Source organism: Gymnoscopelus microlampas (assembly GCF_963454915.1).
Source record: "Gymnoscopelus microlampas genome assembly, chromosome: 24".
In the NCBI taxonomy this organism is placed as follows: Eukaryota; Metazoa; Chordata; class Actinopteri; order Myctophiformes; family Myctophidae; genus Gymnoscopelus; species Gymnoscopelus microlampas.
In genome coordinates, this window is record NC_139961.1 from 1,731,139 (window position 1) to 1,748,102 (window position 16,964).

Consider the following 16,964-nt stretch of genomic DNA (forward strand, 5'->3'; position numbering starts at 1 on the left):
AAAATTATGGATTACGTGTTGGTAAAATTGTGTTGGTGAATATTTATTTATTTAATGTGAGTAAAAAAAAGAAAATAAAAAAAAGTTGGTCACTTGAAATATTGCAGCAGTGCTGCCCCAGACAGAGCTACCACTGCGCCATCTAGTGGCGATGCCAAAAGAATGTAATGTAGGACTTTGTTCTCTTGTATGGAACCTTGTCAGGCTACAGAAGCCTGTGCTGTACACCACCTTTGGCCAAATGTGGTACTGCACAGGCTTCTGTAGCCCTAGCCCTGGTCCAGAGCGTTAGTGAGTTCTCTCTAACGCTCTGCCAGCCGCTCAGCTCTGCTCATACACAAGGAATTCCACTGCCCTGTGAGGGCTCCAACTGTAGTAAAAATAAACAAAACCACTTCACTACTCACCTAAACAAAGGCTGTTTTGTGTTGTTGAAAGTCTGTTCTCGGAGGTGGGAACCCTCTCAACACCCCACCTTCTCTGTAAAATACACTTTTTGGCCAGAGAAGAAAATGTTTCACCGGACGGAAAATTTGTTTTTGGTTGCTCCACTGCGCCCTCTACAGATCTGGTCAATGGAATTTTTCTATTGACCAGATTTTTCCTTCCGGTGAAACATTTTATTTTCTGGCCAAAAAGTGTATTTTACAGAGAAGGTGGGGTGTTGAGAGGGTTCCCACCTCCGAGAACAGACTTTCAACAACACAAAACAGCCTTTGTTTTGGTGAGTAGTGAAATGGTTTTGTTTATTTTTTACTACAGTTGGAGCCCTCACAGGGCAGTGGAATTCATTGTCTATGAGCAGAGCCCAGCGCCTGGCAGAGCGTTAGAGAGAACTCACTAACACTCTGGACCAGGGCTACTGTAGACCTATCATCCCTCCCTCCCTCCCTCCCTCTCTCTCTCTCTCCCTCCCTCTCTCTCTCTCTCTCTCTCTCTCTCAGGGTCATTGGCCTGTGTTCCTCTGCAGTGTGTAGTAGTTGTGTAGTAGTGTGGTGGTGGTAGTGTGTTAGTGTTCAGTCCAGTAACGTCAGGGCAGTAGTAATGGAGGCTTCTCGTCCTGAGACGTCGGCCATGATGTGTCGTCTGTCTGTCCTCGCCTGTGTGTGTCTGTGTGTCCTCCAGCATGTCTCCTGTGACGGTACGTACAACACTGCTATGACAGACAGACAGGCAGACAGACAGGTAGACAGACAGGCAGGTAGGCAGACAGACAGACAGACAGGCAGGTAGACGGATATATAGAGCAACCGGGCAGACAGACACACAGACAGACAGACGGTCTCCAAGAAAGATAGAGACGGAGACAAGTAGAGATAGGGGTGGTGTGTGTGTGTGTGTGTGTGTGTGTGTGTGTGTGTGTGTGTGTGTGTGTGTGTGTGTGTGTGTGTGTGTGTGTGTGTGTGTGTGTGTGTGTGTGTGTGTGTGTGTGTGTGTGTGTGTGGCATACATTGTACTCATAATAAATAATAATAGGTTAAATGCTATAACAGCAGATCAGTGGCCTTGTGGCCACAGCGTTGGCTGTGAGACTGAGAGGTCAAGGTTCAAACTCCACCAGCCACTCTCTAGTCTAGACCCTCTTCCCCCCAAAATCATCACACTGTTTGATGTTTATTGAGTTTTTAGTTTGGTTCAGCTGTTCTCTTTCTTTGTATAATGTGTTTTCTTTGCATGGATACTGTGTTTTGAAGCTCACCCATGTTTTCTTGCATTCGGCATATCTGTAGTGCATACATGGGCAACTGGTGGCCCAGGGACCACATGCGGCCCCCACCTTCACTTAATGCGGCCCACAGGTTAATATCAGAATAGTGATATATAATTGATTTCAGCTGTTTACAATTCCAAACAATTCCAATCAATACAAACATGACCTGCTTTAATGACTTCAGTCTATATTAGTAGCTTAATGACTAGTATTACAATTATATTGTCTTTTTTATGTCCAATGTATTTGTATTTAAGTTCATAAAGTTAACATAAGTATAACTAAATGCATCTGAAATTAAATAAACATGTTACTTTTCAGGATTCCAATTAAAAAATAATTCAGGATTCCAATTCAAAAGTAGCAAAAATAGCAGATCTACAAGCTCAAAACGCGCCACACTGCGGCACGTTTTGAGCTTGTAGATCTGCTATTTTTGCTACTTTTGTGTGACATAGAATGATGAAGTACGGCATTAATTTACTAAAAAAAGTTAAACTACGGATATAAGAGGTTTTTGCCCGACACTCTGGAGTGAGTGTGGAAATATAGTGGCCCTCTCCATCATCAAAGTTGCATCACCCCTGTTGTAGTGGTTCTCACCAGTGTTCATTTTGACAGCAAATTCTGATATAGTCTTTTGAATAACACACCATTTAGTTTTAGTCCTATTTTAGTTTTAGTCTAGTCTTTCTTTCTTTTTCCTTTATTTATTCAGGGAAACCCATTGAGAGCAAGCTCTCTTTTTTTCTCAAGGACGCCCTGATAACAAACATTTGAATCACATTACAATGTCACAACTTTGACAATAAAGCAAAAAAGAAAAGCAGAAGCATAAAACAACATTAAAATAATCGCAAAAGGCGGTGAATCAGACAATACAGTGAGGACATGGATAACAACACAGAGATTTAAAAATCAGATGCAAATAAACAGTGTTACATGAAACAGGTACAGTCACTATGTAGTGTGTCCTCAAGAAGCACCCTGAATGTCTCTATTGAGACCATAGTGTGTCCTCAAGAAGCACCCTGGATGTCTCTATTGAGACCAATCGCTCCAGTTTCAGAGAGTCCTGAAGTTTGTTCCATCTGTGTGGAGCATAATACATTAATGCAGTCTGTCCTTGTTCACTGCTCTTATGTGGACTGGTAGCCTACAGTATATCTAATGTGTGTTTGTGAACGTGTTGAGTGACCAGTAACCAGTTCTCTTTCTTTGTATGATGAGTTTTTAAGTTTGGTTCATCTGTTCTCTTTCTTTGTATGATGAGTTTTTAGTTTGGTTCACATGTTCTCTTTCTTTGTATGATGTGTTTTTAGTTTGGTTCACATGTTCTCTTTCTTTGTATGATGTGTTTTTAGTTTGGTTCACATGTTCTCTTTCTTTGTATGATGAGTTTTTAGTTTGGTTCACATGTTCTCTTTCTTTGTATGATGAGTTTTTAGTTTGGTTCACATGTTCTCTTTCTTTGTATGATGAGTTTTTAGTTTGGTTCAAGACTTTTGTACTTTTACTCGGGTGAATTTTGAAGGCTGTGACTTTTACTTGTAACAGAACCACCGTTTGATGAGATTTAGACTCTCAGACCCAAAACGTAGAATATTTTGTTGGATAAGATTTTGTCCACAATTCCATCCATGCTGTATTGATGTTGGTTCCATAGGAGAGATAATAACAGACAAATGTTGAACAAAATAACAATTCTTTAAGTAATGCAGATGTTTAACAATAATTTAACTCTTGAGAGCGTGAAATGAAACCAAATGGACCCGTAAGGTTCGAGAGTTAAAGATCTTATAATTACCAACTCTCCATCATTTAGCTAGGGACCACTGGTGGTCCCCGGACCACTAGTTGAGAGTCATTTCTGATCCTGTATCCCTCTTATATCTATATCTATATTAGATCTTGTATCCCTCCTTGTCATGTGTCAATCGTAGCATCCTCAATTCTGTCACCTCCAGCGCCGCCTCATATCTCTTTCATCAGTGCCACCGTTTTCCAAGCCGACCAGCATGGCTGCTCTCTCTCTCTACCGTCCTATACGTCTAAACTGTCAATATGTTTAGTCTTGGTTTTAGTCATCATAGTTTATAGTTTTTATTTAGTTTTGGTCAGTGAAAAAGGTAGTCAACGGACATTTGTCAACATAATGTACTGTATCTCTTTCTGTCTCTCCCTCTCTCTCTCTCTTCTTTCCCCCGACACGGTCGAGGCAGAAGCCCCCCACCCTAGAGCCTAGGGTCTGCCTGACGTTTCTTACAGTTAAGAGGGAGTTTTTCGTTGCCACTGTCGCAAAATGTCTTGCTCAGGGTGCGACTGTCGGGTCTCTGCTCTACATGTAAAGTGTCTTGTTGCTCAGGGTGGGACTGTGGGGTCTCTGCTCTACATGTAAAGTGTCTTGTTGTTCAGGATGGACTGTGGGGTCTCTGCTCTACATGTAAAGTGTCTTGTTGTTCAGGGTGGGACTGTGGGGTCTCTGCTCTACATGTAAAGTGTCTTGTTGCTCAGGGTGGGACTGTGGGGTCTCTGCTCTACATGTAAAGTGTCTTGTTGTTCAGGATGGACTGTGGGGTCTCTGCTCTACATGTAAAGTGTCTTGTTGTTCAGGATGGACTGTGGGGTCTCTGCTCTACATGTAAAGTGTCTTGTTGCTCAGGGTGGGACTGTGGGGTCTCTGCTCTACATGTAAAGTGTCTTGTTGTTCAGGATGGACTGTGGGGTCTCTGCTCTACATGTAAAGTGTCTTGTTGTTCAGGGTGGGACTGTGGGGTCTCTGCTCTACATGTAAAGTGTCTTGTTGCTCAGGGTGGGACTGTGGGGTCTCTGCTCTACTTGTAAAGTGTCTTGTTGTTCAGGATGGACTGTGGGGTCTCTGCTCTACATGTAAAGTGTCTTGTTGTTCAGGATGGATTGTGGGGTCTCTGCTCTACATGTAAAGTGTCTTGTTGTTCAGGATGGATTGTGGGGTCTCTGCTCTACATGTAAAGTGTCTTGTTGTTCAGGATGGACTGTGGGGTCTCTGCTCTACATGTAAAGTGTCTTGTTCAGGGTGGACTGTGGGGTCTCTGCTCTACATGTAAAGTGTCTTGTTGTTCAGGGTGGGACTGTGGGGTCTCTGCTCTACATGTAAAGTGTCTTGTTGTTCAGGATGGATTGTGGGGTCTCTGCTCTAAAAGTGTCTTGTTGTTCAGGATGGATTGTGGGGTCTCTGCTCTACATGTAAAGTGTCTTGTTGTTCAGGATGGATTGTGGGGTCTCTGCTCTACATGTAAAGTGTCTTGTTGCTCAGGGTGGGACTGTGGGGTCTCTGCTCTACATGTAAAGTGTCTTGTTGTTCAGGATGGACTGTGGGGTCTCTGCTCTACATGTAAAGTGTCTTGTTGTTCAGGGTGGGACTGTGGGGTCTCTGCTCTACATGTAAAGTGTCTTGTTGTTCAGGGTGGGACTGTGGGGTCTCTGCTCTACATGTAAAGTGTCTTGTTGTTCAGGATGGACTGTGGGGTCTCTGCTCTACATGTAAAGTGTCTTGTTGTTCAGGGTGGGACTGTGGGGTCTCTGCTCTACATGTAAAGTGTCTTGTTGTTCAGGATGGACTGTAGGGTCTCTGCTCTACATGTAAAGTGTCTTGTTGTTCAGGATGGATTGTGGGGTCTCTGCTCTACATGTAAAGTGTCTTGTTGCTCAGGGTGGGACTGTGGGGTCTCTGCTCTACATGTAAAGTGTCTTGTTGTTCAGGATGGACTGTGGGGTCTCTGCTCTACATGTAAAGTGTCTTGTTGTTCAGGGTGGGACTGTGGGGTCTCTGCTCTACATGTAAAGTGTCTTGTTGTTCAGGATGGATTGTGGGGTCTCTGCTCTACATGTAAAGTGTCTTGTTGTTCAGGATGGATTGTGGGGTCTCTGCTCTACATGTAAAGTGTCTTGTTGCTCAGGGTGGGACTGTGGGGTCTCTGCTCTACATGTAAAGTGTCTTGTTGTTCAGGATGGACTGTGGGGTCTCTGCTCTACATGTAAAGTGTCTTGTTGTTCAGGGTGGGACTGTGGGGTCTCTGCTCTACATGTAAAGTGTCTTGTTGTTCAGGGTGGGACTGTGGGGTCTCTGCTCTACATGTAAAGTGTCTTGTTGTTCAGGATGGACTGTGGGGTCTCTGCTCTACATGTAAAGTGTCTTGAGACAACTTGTTCTGATTTGACACTTTAATAAAATTTAATTGAATTGATTAATGGTTTTAGTCGCTGAAATGAACACTGGAACCACTGATCTGAAGCAGGGGTCCTAAACATGGGATCCGGGACCCCTAGGGGGTCCTCAGAGTTACTACAGGGGGGGCCGCCAAATCTTTGTGTGATATGATTATTCATTTTAAATTAACCACTTGAACCCTATAGCGTCCCTTTTTTAGAGCAGAACTTTAGCCAAAAATAGAGGTTTTAGGTGTGGAGGGAAAAAAGAGCAGACCAAGTAAAAAATTCAAACTTTAATCTGAAACACAGTTTTAGGGGGTCCCTAGGGGGTCCCTAGGGGGTCCCTAGCCGAACCCCTGATCTGATCTAAAGTAAAGTAACCTATACTGACCTCCATGTCCTGCAGTGTTCCTGGACAGTCCGTCGGCCAATCAGCTGCTGGCTCGGCGTCGGCGTGCCAACAGTCCGTTTGAGGAGTGGCGTCAAGGAGACATGGAGAGAGAGTGTGTGGAGGAGAGGTGTGACCGAGAGGAGGCGCGGGAGATCTTTGAGAACGAAGAACACACAGTATGTCTGTCTGTCTGTCTGTCTGTCTGTCTGTCTGCCTGCCTGTCTGTCTGTCTGTCTGTCTGTCTGTCTGTCTGTCTGTCTGTCTGTCTGTCTGTCTGTTGCTAGGTTACTGATAAGGTGGAATGTGTTTAACATGCTGATAATGGGAGATATGGTCACTTAACACAACGCACCTTATCATTATACTGTATCATATTGTATCATACAGTATGGATCATATTGTATCATACAGTATGTATCATATTCAAACTGTTTCTATATAAAATGGGTACAGTATTAACCATTTAAAGCCTGTACACTTTGTTGTAAATCAAATACCAGAAATAGCCAATATACAAGCTTGCAACGTGTCGTGAGCTTGTAGATCTGCTATATATGTGTGTATATATATATATATCACAATTATGTCTCTCTCTCTCTCTCTCTCTCTCTCTCTCTCTCTCTCTCTCTCTCTCTCTCTCTCTCTCTCTCTCTCTCTCTCTCTCTCTCTCTCTGTGTAGAACGAGTTCTGGAATAAATATTATGGTAAGTGGTTAACCCTACTGTAATGTGTTACATATGTTACAGTGTTATGACTGGATGACATAAGGGAGGAGTCTAGGTCTAGGACGGTGGTTCTCAAACCTGTTATATTCAAAGACCATTCCAAGAACCCCCATAACTCTGAGAGTGTACAAATGGAACCAAATGGACCCGTAAGGGTCCATTTGGTTCCATGTGTACACTCTCAGAGTTACAGACCTGTAAATCATGCACTACATGACAATTTAATGTCACAACAAAGATCTAGAAGCTCACTGTGAGCTTGTAGATCTTGGTGGTAACAGGAAAACTTGGTGGTAACGGGAAAAAAGCGGTCCAAGTACAGACTGAGCAAACTCGGGTCCAGTGTTTGATGATCATTTTTTGTCAGTGTTTCTTCCAGAGGTGTGTGTTTATTCCAGGTGTGTGTGTGTGTGTGTGTGTGTGTGTGTGTGTGTGTGTGTGTGTGTGTGTGTGTGTGTGTGTGTGTTCCTGGCAGACGGGGATGCGTGCGAGTCGAACCCGTGCGCTCATAGTGGAGTGTGTAAGGACGGGATCGGTCAGTACACCTGCTTCTGCCCCACCGGTTACCAAGGTTACAACTGTCAGATCGGTACGTTGCTGAGAGCTGTTTACCGCTGGTCAAACATGTGTGAACAGCCAAGGACCCCCTTAGATGAGAGAGATGAAGGAGGGACCTCCACTACATAATTGTATAGAAGAGAGGTGTAGAGAGAGAGAGAGAGAGATGAAGCAGGGACCCCCACTACATATTGTATAGATGACAGAGAGATGAAGCAGGGACCCCCACTACATATTGTATAGATGACAGAGAGATGAAGCAGGGACCCCCACTACATATTGTATAGATGACAGAGAGATGAAGCAGGGACCCCCACTACATATTGTATAGATGAGAGATGAAGCAGGGACCCCCACTACATATTGTATAGATGACAGAGAGATGAAGCAGGGACCCCCACTACATATTGTATAGATGACAGAGAGATGAAGCAGGGACCCCCACTACATATTGTATAGATGAGAGATGAAGCAGGGACCCCCACTACATATTGTATAGATGACAGAGAGATGAAGCAGGGACCCCCACTACATATTGTATAGATGAGAGATGAAGCAGGGACCCCCACTACATATTGTATAGATGAGAGATGAAGCAGGGACCCCCACTTCATATTGTATAGATGACAGAGAGATGAAGCAGGGACCCCCACTACATAATTGTATGGGTGCCCACACATTTTTACCAATGAATTTCCAAAACTTTTCCAGGATATTTAACCTAATTTCCAGGCCTATACCTATAAAGAAAACATCACGTGGATGCACCTGGGACGTATCATCAGTGTTGTAGCCTGGGGTCATCGGGTGTTTCAGGTCTCACAACAACATACACCCTTACCCAGGTGACCCAGCCGGGGTTGATCAAGCCCCGACTTACGTCCCAGTAGCTACCCACGGTCAGTCCTCTTAGGGAAAGACAGACTTACGTCCCAGTAGCTACCCACGGTCAGTCCTCTTATAGGGAAAGACAGACATACGTCCCAGTAGCTACCCACGGTCAGTCCTCTTAGGGAAAGACAGACTTACGTCCCAGTAGCTACCCACGGTCAGTCCTCTTATAGGGAAAGACAGACATACGTCCCAGTAGCTACCCACGGTCAGTCCTCTTATAGGGAAAGACAGACTTATGTCCCAGTAGTTACCCACGGTCAGTCCTCTTAGGGAAAGACAGACTTACGTCCCAGTAGCTACCCACGGTCAGTCCTCTTATAGGGAAAGACAGACATACGTCCCAGTAGCTACCCACGGTCAGTCCTCTTAGAGAAAGACAGACATACGTCCCAGTAGCTACCCACGGTCAGTCCTCTTATAGGGAAAGACAGACATACGTCCCAGTAGCTACCCACGGTCAGTCCTCTTATAGGGAAAGACAGACTTATGTCCCAGTAGCTACCCACGGTCAGTCCTCTTATAGGGAAAGACAGACTTATGTCCCAGTAGCTATCCACGGTCAGTCCTCTTAGGGAAAGACAGACTTATGTCCCAGTAGCTACCCACGGTCAGTCCTCTTAGAGAAAGACAGGTCCACTCAGTCCGCTTCTCCGGAACTGTACCCTTATAGAAGGTACGATGTGTATCCTTATAATATAGGCAGCCTGCCTTAGGTGTCTATGAACTGTCTAACCCTGTTATATTTGTTTCCCTGTAAATGTGTGTGTGTGTGTGTGTGTGTGTGTGTGTGTGTGTGTGTGTGTGTGTGTGTGTGTGTGTGTGTGTGTGTGTGTGTGTGTGTGTGTGTGTGTGTGTGTGTGTGTGTGTGTGTGTGTGTGTGTGTGTGTGTGCGTCACAGTGATCCCTGAACTCTGTGAGAATAAGAACGGGGGGTGCAACCACTTCTGTGATGTCATCGGTGGGAACGTCAGGTGTTCGTGTGCTGACGGGTATCACCTGGAGGCCGACGACAAGTCCTGCAACTCTAACCGTGAGAGAGAGAGACACACACACACACACACACACACACACACACACACACACACACACACACACACACACACACACACACACACACACACACACACACACACACGGGTCCATTTGGTTACACTCTCCCTCTCAGAGCTATGGTTGAACCTCTGGCATCGGCTCAAACGGTTCCGGAAACGTTTCCAAATGTGACGGAACCAATTCCGGTTCCTCAAAGTTGGATCCCAGCCCCAATTTTCCAATACTTTTACTTTTACTCCACTACATCTCGGATCCAAACATCATACTTTTACTCCACTACAATTATTTGAAAACTGTAGTTACGAGTTACTTTGTAGATTTGGATTATTATTGCAAAACATACATTAACCACTTCAGCTCAATATACGTTTCGGCCATTTGAAAATAGCAGATCTACAAGCTCACCATGCGTCGCATCACGACGCATGGTGAGCTTGTAGATCTGCTATTTTCAAAGTTTTTTTTATGCATTTGAAAACATGACATGGTACATTCTGCATAATGAGTACTTTTACTTTTGGTACTTTAAGTACATTTTGATGCCAATACTTTTGTACATTTTGAATTCCAGACTTTTACTTGTAACAGAGTATTTCTATAGTGCAGTATTGATTTTTTTAAGCAAAGTTTTTGTACTCAAATCTTTGCTTCTTGTGGTCCCTGGAAAAACATATTTTACAAATGTTCGCTTTAAATAATATGTATTCAAAGATTTGCACACCTTTTCACGATTTTTCCAAAAATAGCAGATCTACAAGCTCATAGCGTGGCACATAGCGTAATAGCCAAAGACGCGTTCCTGGTGTTTAAATCTAATCTTTTTCACCCTCTCCCACAGAGACGTATAAGTGTGGCGTGGTCTTCGCTAAGGGCACACGCACCGTGTTCCAGTACGAGCGGCCCAACGTCACGGCGGACGGCGCCGACGACACGGCCTTCGACGTGTCGCAGTTCACCGAGCCCTTCAGCAACCTGTCCTCCTGGCCAGCGGAGGGCGACGACTACATGGACGACGCGGTGGTGGAGGTGCCCCACCACGCCAGCGTGACGGAGTTCACGCGCATGGTCGGCGGAGAGAACTGTCCCCCCGGGGACTGTCCCTGGCAGGTACACACACCTATAAGTAATGTCCCCCCGGGGACTGTCCCTGGCAGGTACACACACCTATATGTAATGTCCCCCAGGGGACTGTCCCTGGCAGGTACACACACCTATATGTAATGTCCCCCCGGGGACTGTCCCTGGCAGGTACACACACCTATATGTAATGTCCCCCAGGGGACTGTCCCTGGCAGGTACACACACCTATATGTAATGTCCCCCCGGGGACTGTCCCTGGCAGGTACACACACCTATATGTAATGTCCCCCCGGGGACTGTCCCTGGCAGGTACACACACCTATATGTTGATGACATCACTTCTAGACGTGAGCGCCACGTAGCGGCCCCCGAACCTCTAGTTCATACATGGGCAACTGGCGGCCTGGGGGCCACATGCGGCCCCCACCTTCACTTAATGCGACCCTCATGTTAATATCCGAATAGTGATATATTATTGATTTCAGCTGTTATGATTCCAAACATGACCCGCTTTAATCACTTCAGTCTATATTAGTAGCTTAATGACTAGTATTAACATTCTATTGTCTTTTTTTATGTCCAATGTATTTGTATTTAAGTTCATAAAGTTAACATAAGTATAACTCAATGCATTTGAAATTAAATAAAAATGTTCCTTTTAAGGATTCTAATTCAAAAATAGCAAAAATAGCCGATTTACAAGCTCAAAACGTGTCGCGCTGCGACACGTTTTGAGATTGTAGATCGGCTATTTTTGCTACTTTTGTGTGACAAAGAATGGCGAACTAATTTACGCAAAAAAGTTAAAATATGGAGATAAGAGGTGTCTGCCCAACAGTATATGTAATATGTCCCTCTGGAGTGAGTGTGGAAATATAATGGCCCTCTACATCATCTCTGATCTATTTGGTGAAAATTCACAAACTGTCAACTGTATGAAATAAACAAATCAAACAAGTACATACTGTAGCTCAACACAACTAATATTATGGGTGGTTTCTCCAAATTCAAATTGACACTTTTAATGACTATTGCTGTGTCAAAATGACTCATGTCAGGTGTCTTTAATTCTTCGTAGAGCACACATAGCCAGGAACCAGCTTCTGGCAGCGTTCCTCTGGCATTTTAGCCCATTACTCATGGGTAGTTGCCTCCAGCTCACTAATATCCTTTGGTTTGCATTCTGCAACGGCCTTCTTCAAATCCCATTGAGACTTTGTGTGTGTGTGTGTGTGTGTGTGTGTGTGTGTGTGTGTGTGTGTGTGTGTGTGTGTGTGTGTGTGTGTGTGTGTGTGTGTGTGTGTGTGTGTGTGTGTGTGTGTGCGTGCGTGCGTGCGTGCGTGCGTGCGTGCGTGTTCTCTAGGCTCTGCTGATGAACGAGGAGAAGCGAGGGTTCTGTGGAGGAACCATCCTGACTGATTACATCATCCTGACCGCCGCCCACTGCATCAACCAATCGCGATACATCTACGTCGTCCTCGGTGAGACCGACCGGCCAATCGCTGCCGGCCATGAGGGGGACATAAACTTAAAGCTATAATTAACTCCAACTACAAGCTCACAGAGCGTTGTGTATGTCAGTGGTCATATGTTGTTATAAACGGTTTGGGTGAAATAATTAAGAAATATCCTATAGTTTGTTTTGGTTCATTTTGTTCTGTTTTCTGAACAAACTGTTGTAGTAAGACAGACTTATGTCCCAGTAGCTACCCACGGTCAGTCCTCTTAGAGAAAGACAGGGCCACTCAGTCCGCTTCTCTGGAACGGTACCCTTATAGAAGGTACTATGTGTGTCCTTATAATATAGGCAGCCTGCCTTAGGTGTCTATGAACTGTCTAACCCTGTTATATTTGTTTCCCTGTAAATGTGTGTGTGTGTGTGTGTGTGTGTGTGTGTGTGTGTGTGTGTGTGTGTGTGTGTGTGTGTGTGTGTGTGTGTGTGTGTGTGTGTGTGTGTGTGTGTGTGTGTGTGTGTGTGTGTGTGTGTGTGTGTGTGTGTGTGTGTGTGTGTGTGTGCGCGCGTGCGTTTTCTGAACAAACTGTTGTAGGTGAGTTTGACATTGAGGTGAAGGAAGGCCATGAGTCCATGCACCACGTAGAGAGAGTCCTGATGCACAGACAGTACCGACCAGACACCTTCCACAACGACATCGCTCTCATCAAGCTCACCACGCCCGTCAGCTTCTCCAAGTACATCATCCCCGCCTGTCTGCCCGAGAAGGACTTCGCCGAGAAGGTCAGCCAGCAGCGCTCCCCTCCTGTCGTTCTTGACTAGTGGAGAAGAGATCTAAGGACAAGTCGTTTTATGCTTGGTTGTGCGTGGGTTGTCACGCTCCGAAAAAACGCATCGTGAGCTTGTAGATCGGCTATTTTCAGCACACAGCCAAGTATAAATCAAAGCATTACGACGCCATCAAGGCACCGCCAAAATAAACGTTAGTAGTCTAAATCAACTGTAGATTTAGTGCGACTAAAAATAAAATGTTTCAGATGACAAAAGAATATGACTGAAACTAAATGGAATTGTATTTTTATCACACAATTTTGTAACCCATTTTTTCAGCCCGTGCCAATTGCCTAAGCTTGTAATCCTGGGCGCTACTCTCCCTCCCTCTGCCAATCCTGGGGAGAGCCCAGAACTGAGCTCATGCTTCCTTCAATGCATGAGGAGCTAGCAAGCCACTTCTTATCACCTGACAGGGGGGAGTTTCCCCGGTAGGACGTAGCTTCTCATCACCTGACAGCGGGGAGGTTCCCCGGTAGGACGTAGCTTCTTATCACCTGACAGGGGGGAGGTTCCCCGGTAGGACGTAGCTTCTTATCACCTGACAGGGGGGAGGTTCCCCGGTAGGATGTAGCTTCTTATTACCTGACAGGGGGGAGGTTCCCCGGTAGGACGTAGCTTCTTATCACCTGACAGGGGGGAGGTTCCCCGGTAGGACGTAGCTTCTTATCACCTGACAGGGAGGAGTTTCCCCGGTAGGACGTAGCTTCTTATCACCTGACAGGGGGGAGTTTCCCCGGTAGGACGTAGCTTCTTATCACCTGACAGGGGGGAGTTTCCCCAGTAGGACGTAGCTTCTTATCACCTGACAGGGGGGAGTTTCCCCGGTAGGACGTAGCTTCTTATCACCTGACAGGGGGGAGGTTCCCCGGTAGGACGTAGCTTCTTATCACCTGACAGCGGGGAGTTTCCCCGGTAGGACGTAGCTTCTTATCACCTGACAGGGGGGAGTTTCCCCGGTAGGACGTAGCTTCTCATCACCTGACAGGGGGGAGTTTCCCCGGTAGGACGTAGTGCGTGGAAGGGAGGAACACGTTATTCCAACCAGTTCCTTTCCCCTCCATCAGGCGCCCCGGCTGACCAGGGGGAGGCAGTATTCAAAAGACTAATGACTGAAACAAAATCAGAATTTGCTGTGAACGTGGGTTGTCCTCACATTGCAGGTGTTGATGTTGTCCTCACATTGCAGGTGTTGATGTTGTGTGTTGATGTTGTCCTCACATTGCAGGTGTTGATGTTGTGTGTTGATGTTGTCCTCACATTGCAGGTGTTGATGTTGTGTGTTGATGTTGTCCTCACATTGCAGGTGTTGATGTTGTCCTCACATTGCAGGTGTTGATGTTGTCCTCACATTGCAGGTGTTGATGCGCGAGCCGGACGGCCTGGTGAGCGGCTTCGGTCGCATCGGGGAGGGCCGGGCTCCGTCGCCCATCCTGCAGCGCCTCACCATGCCCTACGTGGACCGGGCCGTCTGCATGGAGTCCAGCAAGTTCCGCATCTCCTCGCGCATGTTCTGCGCCGGCTACAAGGACCTGAAGAAGGACGCGTGCCAGGGCGACAGCGGCGGGCCGCACGTCACCCGCTACAAGGACACCTACTTTGTGACGGGCGTGGTGAGCTGGGGGGAGGGCTGCGCCCGAGAGGGCAAATACGGCGTTTACACACAGGTAAGAGGACGGCAACGAGACAGACACCTCAAAGGAGTAGTTCACCCCAAAACATACTTATTTTCTATTAATTACACACCCCATGAAGCATTGAATTCATGGAGATTTTTTTGTTTTTATCACATTCCTAAGCCAATGATTTGATAACCGCTGGTCTCTCCGGTAGGAGACTCAAAGAGTCTCCTTTGTCTCTCCTACCGGATACATTATTATTATCATCAAAGTATTGGCTTAGGAATTTGACAAAAACTGAAAATCTCCAAGAATTCAAGGCTTCATGGGGTGTGTAATTGATGGAAAATAAGTAATTTTTGGGGTGAACTACTCCTTTAACAAACATTGTCATAAATACCAGTCGCTGGTTTAAAGTCTTCTTTCAACACCATGACGTGCATTTTGGTAAACTATGCTCCCATTTATTTTAAAATGTATGATAAAGTAGGGTATGCTGTGGGACGGGATATAGAAGGATGGCGGATTTGAAATCTCTGAAAAATAGACTTAATTTACGGTCTGTAGAAACCAGGGCCGTGACCATGTCCATATGTTTACACTCTGTGTGTAGAACCAACCAGCAGGTAGAACATGAGAAAGGATGGACTTGTAACTCCCTCTGTCAGGGTTTCTTTCTATTCTTTTTGCGTATGAAGTGAGTCACTTCACGGCTTTAAAGGACATCTAAAGATATCAATGTCACGTTTTGATAAAAAAAGGAAAAAAAGAAAACTAAGGCCTCAATGTGTGACTCACCATACGGACAAAACAAAAGAAGAAAAGTCTACCCCGGAAGATGGAGTTCCAATCCAATCGCACACTTACACATAATAAATATTATTATTACTATTATCATTATTATTATTATTGTCTCCGCCAGGCCGTAAGGCATGCCGAGAGAGTATGTTTTACCCGCGGTCTGTCCATCCGTCAGAGTGTCCGTCCGTGTGTCCATCTGTCTGCGAGCAGCTAATCTCCGGCACCGTTGGCCCGGTCGCTGCGAAACTGTGCACACACACTCCCTGGATGCCAATGCAGAACCTCTGGCCCAACTTTCTCACATGGGCCTGTTATAGTGCCACCAGGAGGCCAATTTGCGCAAAACCCATTTTTGGATATTACTCCTACAGATTTTATCCAAACATCACGCAAATCGTTACACATTATCTCTATAGTCATGTGATCAAGACGGATCTGTCCGATATTTCATATTCCATCCTGATTGGCTACGGTTCCTTCCAAAGTTTGCAGGATTGGTCCGTCTTGAACAAAATGTCTCAAATCATGAATGCAGCGTACGATTTCCTAGAAAATTTGCATGCACATTCCCACTAGGCCGAGAAAGTAATGGCACCCTTTTCACATTGGCCTGTTATAGCGCCACCAGGAGGCCACAATAACCTACCTGACCTGGCGGAGACCTGTGCTCCGAGGAGCACTTTTTCTAGTTATTATTTTATTATTACTGTTATTATTATTACCCTTAGTATTATAATTGTAGGTATGTTATAATTGTAGGTATATTATAATTGTAGGTATGTTATAATTATAGTTATATTATAATTGTAGGTATCCAAGTACATTCCATGGATCAGGAACGGCATCGCCAGGCTGACTCCCAGACCTCACCCCAACGAGAGTGCAGCGCAGGGGGCCAGAAAGAAGAGAGAAGCAGCCCCCTTCTCCATCACCCGCATGTGAGCCAGGGACCCCCAGGGGACCCCCGGTGTTGTGAACAGCATGGCTGCCTGAAATCTGATCCAAGCAGATATTTATATGTTGAAATTATGAAAAAATGATCAACGATGTTCAGTTCATCAGCATAATGACAGGAGGTCTATAGATCTAATACAGGGGCTGGCAGCATAATGACAGGAGGTCTAGATCTAATACAGGGGTTGGCAGCCTTTTTCACATCAAATGTCATGTGTTTTATTCTCTTGATCGTTTGTGTGCCATCTCAACATTAAGTATGACGCCACATCAAAACAAAAAAAGAAAAATAATAATTCAAATTGATTGCTCATATAGAATTATGCTGTAATAACATTATAAAATAATCAGGACATTTATATGTAATTATCATTGACTCTCACCCCTTCTTATTGATCTTTGAAAGACATTTTCAAGACATAAAGTTTAAACAGAACCATATTTTTTCCCATGAGGGCAAAGTCTGAACATCAACTTACGCTTTCTTTGCCATTTTACGCCATAACTGTGTGTTTGTGCAATCATTGCAAGCTGGTTTGACATAAGCTACATGCTACAAGCTGGTTTGACATAGGCTACATGCTACAAGCTGGTTTGACATAGGCTACATGCTACAAGCTGGTTTGACATGTAGGCTACATGCTACAAGCTGGTTTGACATAGGCTACATGCTACAAGCTGGTTTGACATAGGCTACATGCTA

At 45.2% G+C, this 16,964-nt stretch overlaps 1 protein-coding gene across 1 annotated transcript; it reads left to right on the forward strand.

The window, feature by feature from the left end:
- Positions 1-1,044: 1,044 nt before the first annotated feature.
- f10 (coagulation factor X) lies at positions 1,045-16,249 on the forward strand (the record flags this gene model as incomplete). Its single annotated transcript, XM_084051472.1, has 9 exons — positions 1,045-1,141; positions 6,309-6,477; positions 7,531-7,607; positions 9,369-9,500; positions 10,362-10,630; positions 11,967-12,084; positions 12,652-12,839; positions 14,246-14,554; positions 16,118-16,249. 9 exons carry the CDS (start codon positions 1,045-1,047, stop codon positions 16,247-16,249), a joined length of 1,491 nt encoding a protein of 496 aa, XP_083907598.1.
- Positions 16,250-16,964: the final 715 nt, after the last annotated feature.